The sequence below is a fragment of the Oncorhynchus masou genome, chromosome 5 (assembly GCF_036934945.1).
Source record: "Oncorhynchus masou masou isolate Uvic2021 chromosome 5, UVic_Omas_1.1, whole genome shotgun sequence".
NCBI lineage: Eukaryota > Metazoa > Chordata > Actinopteri > Salmoniformes > Salmonidae > Oncorhynchus > Oncorhynchus masou.
In genome coordinates this window covers 6,021,268-6,027,267 of record NC_088216.1, presented here as the reverse complement: position 1 = coordinate 6,027,267, position 6,000 = coordinate 6,021,268, and the positions used below count along the sequence as shown (strand labels likewise).

Sequence of the window (6,000 nt, the reverse complement as noted above, 5' to 3'; positions counted from 1 at the left end):
TTTAAAAGATAATTGTGAGCCGACAGAAAATAGCTGACTGCCACAGAGTGACGGAATAAAACTAGGTCATTCTATTTGAGAACTATAGAACTACAGCATCATCGTGTCACAGTCCGGTAACCACGACAACGGACGTTGCGACAGTCGAAGAGACGGGAACTTTTTTCATGTCTCTGCAACAAGGAAACTAACAGTCGCAACGACAGTCTACAGACATTCCACAGGAGTATAAATTAAAAGTTGTTTTGACCAGCGACACTTGTCACATTATAATTGTCCATAGATAAATCTACATTAATTGAATAGTGGAAATCTTTCAGATTGTCTCTGTAAACTATACCTATAGTTCTATATTCATAAATATAACGACTAGACAGTATTATAACTTCTAGAAGTAGATGCAGGGTCTTGAATGGTTGCTATAGTGATACAATGGTGACCAGATCTGGGTGTCATGAACATGGTGGTTGTGGTATTCCCATGGCGATCAGATCTGAGAGTTGGTTGTGGAGCTTGTTCCTGTTGGTCCCGCCCCTTTAGCCTTTCCATCATCTTCTGTCACTTGGGTAACCATGGCAGGAGAGGGGCTAGAGTGACGCTGTCGCCTCATGAAGGGAAATACACTGAGAGGAGGAAGGGAGAGAGGATGGAGAGAAAGGAAATGATATAGGGAAGGAGATGGGAGAGGCAGGGAGAAAGGGAAATAAGCAGAGAGGAAGGAGGGAGAGGGAGAGAGGATGGAGAGAGGGAGGGAGAGAAAGGAAGGCAGGGAGAGAGAGAAAGGAAGGCAGGGAGAGAGGAAAGGAGACAGGGAGAAGCAGGGAGAGGGAGAGAGAGAGTAAAGAGAGCGGGAAGTACGAGCAAGAGCATCGTTGGATATAGTAAATACAGTATATACAGTATATCACAAAAGTGAGTACACCCCTCACATTTTTGTAAATATTTGAGTATATCTTTTCATGTGACAACACTGAAGAAATGACACTTTGCTACAATGTAAAGTAGTGAGTGTACAGCTTGTATAAGAGTATAAATTTGCTGTCCCCTCAAAATAACTCAACACACAACCATTAATGTCTAAACCGCTGGCATCAAAAGTGAGTACACCCCTAAGTGAAAATGTTCAAATTGGGCCCAATTAGCCATTTTCCCTCCCCGGTGTCTTGTGACTCCCTCATACTGACTGGTCACTGGAAGTCTGAAAAAATATGATTGTTGCTCTACATAAAGATGGCCTGGACCATAAGAAGATTGCCAAGACCCTGAAACTGAGCTGCAGCACGGTGGCCAAGACCATACAGCGGTTTAACTGGACAGGTTCCACTCAGAACAGGACTCGCCATGGTCGACCAAAGAAGTTGAGTGCACGTGCTCAGCGTCATATCCAGAGGTTGTCTTTGGGAAATAGACGTATGAGTGCTGCCAGCATTGCTGCAGAGGTTGAAGGGGTGGGGGGTCAGCCTGTCAGTGCTCAGACCATACGCCGTACATGGTCTGGGGCTGCATGCGTGCTGCCGGCACTGGGAGCTACAGTTCATTGAGGGAACCATGAATGCCAACATGTACTGTGACATACTGAAGCAGAGCATGATCCCCTCCCTTAGGAGACTGGGCCGCAGGGCAGTATTCCAACATGATAATGACCCCAAACACACCTCCAAGTCGACTACTGCCTTGCTAAAGAAGCTGAGGGTAAAGGTGATGGACTGGCCAAGCATGTCTCCAGACCTAAACCCTATTTAGCATCTGTGGGGCATCCTCAAACGGAAGGTGGAGGAGTGCAAGGTCTCTAACATCCACCAGCTTTGTGATGTCGTCATGGAGGAGTGGAAGAGGACTCCAGTGGCAACCTGTGAAGCTCTGGTGAACTCCATGCCCAAGAGGGTTAAGGCAGTGCTGGAAATGATGGTGGCCACACAAAATATTGACACTTTGGGCCCAATTTGGACATTTTCACTTAGGGGTGTACTCACTTTTGTTGCCAGCGGTTTAGACATTAATGGCTGTGTGTTGAGTTATTTTGAGGGGACAGCAAATGTACACTGTTTTAAAGCTGTACACTCACTACTTTACATTATAGCAAAGTGTCATTTCTTCAGTGTTGTCACATGAAAATATATACTCAAATATTTACAAAAATGTGAGGGGAGTTCTCACTTTTGTGATATACTGTAAATTAATATAGTGAGTTTATTGTAGTATATAAGGGGTATATACAGTAGTGAGTATATATTGTTAACATAATGAGAGTATTATAGTATATGAGGAATATATATTCTAAATATAGTGAGTATGTTGTATAAAAAGAGTATATATTTTAATATAGTGAGTATGTTGTAGTGTATAAGGAGTATATATTGTTAATATAGTGAGTATACTGTAGTATTTAAGAAGTATATATTGAAGAGTATATATATTGTTAATATAGAGAGTATATTGTAGTATTTACGTAGTATATATTGAGGAGTATATATTGTTAATATTGTGAGTATATTGTAGTATTTAAGGAGTATATATTGAGGAGTATATATTGTTAATATTGTGAGTATATTGTAGTATTTAAGGAGTATATATTGAGGAGTATATATTGTTAATATAGTGAGTATATTGTAGTATTTAAGGAGTATATATTAAGGAGTATATATTGTTAATATAGTGAGCATATTGTAGTATTTAAGGAGTATATATTGAGGAGTATATATTGTTAATATAGTGAGTATAGTGTAGTATTTAAGGAGTATATATTGAGGAGTATATATTGTTAATATATTGAGTATATTGTAGTATTTAAGGAGTATATATTGAAGAGTATATATTGTTAATATAGTGAGTATATTGTAGTATTCAAGGAGTATATATTGAAGAGGATATATTGTTAATATAGTGAGTATATTGTAGTATTTAAGAGGTATACAGTGCCTTGCGAAAGTATTCGGCCCCCTTGAACTTTGCGACCTTTTGCCACATTTCAGGCTTCAAACATAAAGATATAAAACTGTATTTTTTTGTAAAGAATCAACAACAAGTGGGACACAATCATGAAGTGGAACGACATTTATTGGATATTTCAAACTTTTTTAACAAATACAGTTTTATATATTTTATGTTTGAAGCCTGAAATGTGGCAAAAGGTCGCAAAGTTCAAGGGGGCCGAATACTTTCCCAAGGCACTGTATATTGAGGAGTATATATTGCTAATATAGTGAGCACATTATAGTATTTAGGGAGTATACATTGAGGAGTATATATTGTTAATATAGTGAGTATATTGTAGTATTTAAGGAGTAAACATTGAAGAGTATATATATTGTTAATACAGAGAGTATATTGCAGTATTTAAGGAGTATATATTGAGGAGTATATATTGTTAATATAGTGAGTATATTGTAGTATTTAAGGAGTATATATTGAGGAGTATATATTGTTAATATAGTGAGTATATTGTAGTATTTAAGGAGTATATATTGAGGAGTATATATTGTAATGTAGAATATTTTGAGGAGTATATAGTGAGTGGCTGAAATAATTGAGACCCTTGATAAAGATGAGCAAAAATTATTCTATAAAATATTTCAAGGTTGTCAATCACTTTGGACCCCACAGTATCCGGCCAAATTGACACAACTGTGGGAAGCATTGGAGTCAACACGGACCAGCATCCCTGTGGAATACTTTAGATACCTTATAGAGTCAATTTCTTGATGAATTGAGACGTTTCTGAGGGCAAAAGGGAGTACAACTCAAAATATATCATGTTTTGTCCACTCAGTGTATGTTGAGTATGTATTGTAGAATATATTGAGGACAGTCGAGGCTCCTCAGAGGAGGAAGTGAATTTCATAAAAATTAAAATAGTGAAACATAAAAAAAGATATATCCTTTTTAGATAAAACTTTATTAAATATATTCACGTCACCAAATAATTTATTTAAACACACTGTTTTGCTATGAAGGTCGACAGTAGCCTCAACAGCACTCTGTAGGGTAGCACCATGGTGTAGCCGGAGGACATTTAGTGCCCATCCTCCTCTGGGGGACTTCAATACAAAACCTAGGAGGCTCATGGTTCTCACCCCCTTCCATAGACTTACACAGTAATTATGACAACTTCCGGAGGGCGTCCTCCAACCTATCAGAGCTCTTGCAGAATGAACTGACATGTTGGCCACGCAATCAAAGGATCAGAGAATTAATCTAGTATACGCTACAGCTAGCTAGCACTGCAGTGCATAAAATGTGGTGAGTAGTTGACTCAGAGAGACAGAAAGATAAAAGTTGAACAGTTTTGGACAAATACATTTCTGTCACTTTCATTTACTAAAACTATAAAATGTAACTATAAAATGTAGCTAGCTAGTTTATCCTACTCAAACACCCGGCTCAAACAGAGAGGGATGCTATGTTAGCGACCTGACTATGACTATCCAACAGAGAGGGATGCTATGTTACCTAGCTGGCTATGGCTATCCAACAGAGAGGGATGCTATGTTAGCTAGCTGGCTATGGCTATCCAACAGAGAGGGATGCTATGTTACCTAGCTGGCTATGGCTATCCAATAGAGAGGGATGCTATGTTAGCTAGCTGGCTATGGCTATCCAACAGAGAGAGATGCTATGTTAGCAAGCTGGCTATGACTATCCAACAGAGAGGGATGCTATGTTACCTAGCTGGCTATGGCTATCCAACACTGGAACTCTTCCAAGTCAAGGTAAGCTTTGTATTAATTTATAGCCACCAGAGCTAAACTGCTTGCTAACTATGCACTGTACTGTTTGATTGTAGCAGGTTCACTAAAGCGTTAGTTCTTGTAGCTGTGTTGTTGACTTGACGTTAGCTAATATGGTGACAACAACACAGGCTGTGTGCAGTGGTTAGCGGTTATGATATAAGGGTTTGGCTCGGAAAGGGTTTTCACCTGGTCACAGACAGCTGATCTGTTGTCCACTGAAGTCCACAAGCCAAGTGAAAAGGTGAGAGGAGGAGAACACGTAGACGCAAGAAAGAATTATACAACGATCTGGCTGCTACAAAAGTGAACTGCTTTTGTGTGTGATCAGGGGTGTATTCATTCAAATGTTCTTAAACGGAAGTAAACGTAACGAAACGAGGATAAACATACCTGAATAGAAAAACTTGTTTACAACTGTTGGACAAATGATTACACCCTAGATCAGCTGGATGCAGGCACGATTGTGCAAGACGGTACCAAATGTGTCAATGTCTGTCACCTTGATTACTCAAATTTCTCTTGACCAGTACACCTACGCTGTAAACTTTCATTCATAGGCTAGGTTGTAGCAAACTCATGATCCAACATGACTTTTGCCGCGTTCAGAACAAACAAGCTCCGACTGGGAAAATACGTTTCGAACGGTCATCCGGCTCGGAATTCCAAGTGAGCGCCGCACAACTAAGTGAGTCCAAACATGTCTTAAATGCTGCTACATAAATTATATAGTATGCCAGGGAGATATGTATACTGTAGCTGAGAAAGTAATACTAAGTGTATGTTGTGTAGCAAGCTGTTCGTAGCCCATGTACCTCACCCTAATAATTTGGTCCCTTTCGCCCTCATAACTTAGCCTACTGTTCTGACTTGATGGTGCCCATGCAGCCTATAGCCTGTTTTAGAGAAATGTAATCATCATTGTAAGAGCTTTCCTTGTCTGCTTATATACCCCCTCTATTTATCCTATGGTTCTGACTTGGTATACAGGGAGAATACTGTAAGAACAGCCAATGTTCTGATTCTGTCGCGGTACATTTCAAAAGTGCTGAACAAATCGTAATATTGACTACGTCCATCCTAGCTCGCTCATTAATGTCTTAAGCAAAATGATGGATTGCCACTCGTCATCCACTTATGCCATAGTTTGTGCATCTCCATTGTCAGTAGAAACCACATTTGTTTAAACAAGTAAGCCATATCAGCTAAGTTTTATTTAAAGGCATTAAATGATGCTGAATGAACTGTTTTGCTGCCAGACAAGGTTCTGCTG

At 39.3% G+C, this 6,000-nt stretch overlaps 1 protein-coding gene across 1 annotated transcript in view; it reads right to left on the bottom strand.

Moving 5' to 3' along the window:
• Positions 1-233: 233 nt before the first annotated feature.
• The window catches only part of rgs11 (regulator of G protein signaling 11), a 67,569-nt gene continuing 61,802 nt past the window's right edge, over positions 234-6,000 (bottom strand). Inside the window, exon 17 of the mRNA XM_064954207.1 lies at positions 234-623. Within this exon, the coding sequence (XP_064810279.1) occupies positions 488-623 (136 nt within the window). The 3' untranslated portion in view covers positions 234-487. The remainder of the gene's footprint in view (positions 624-6,000) is intronic.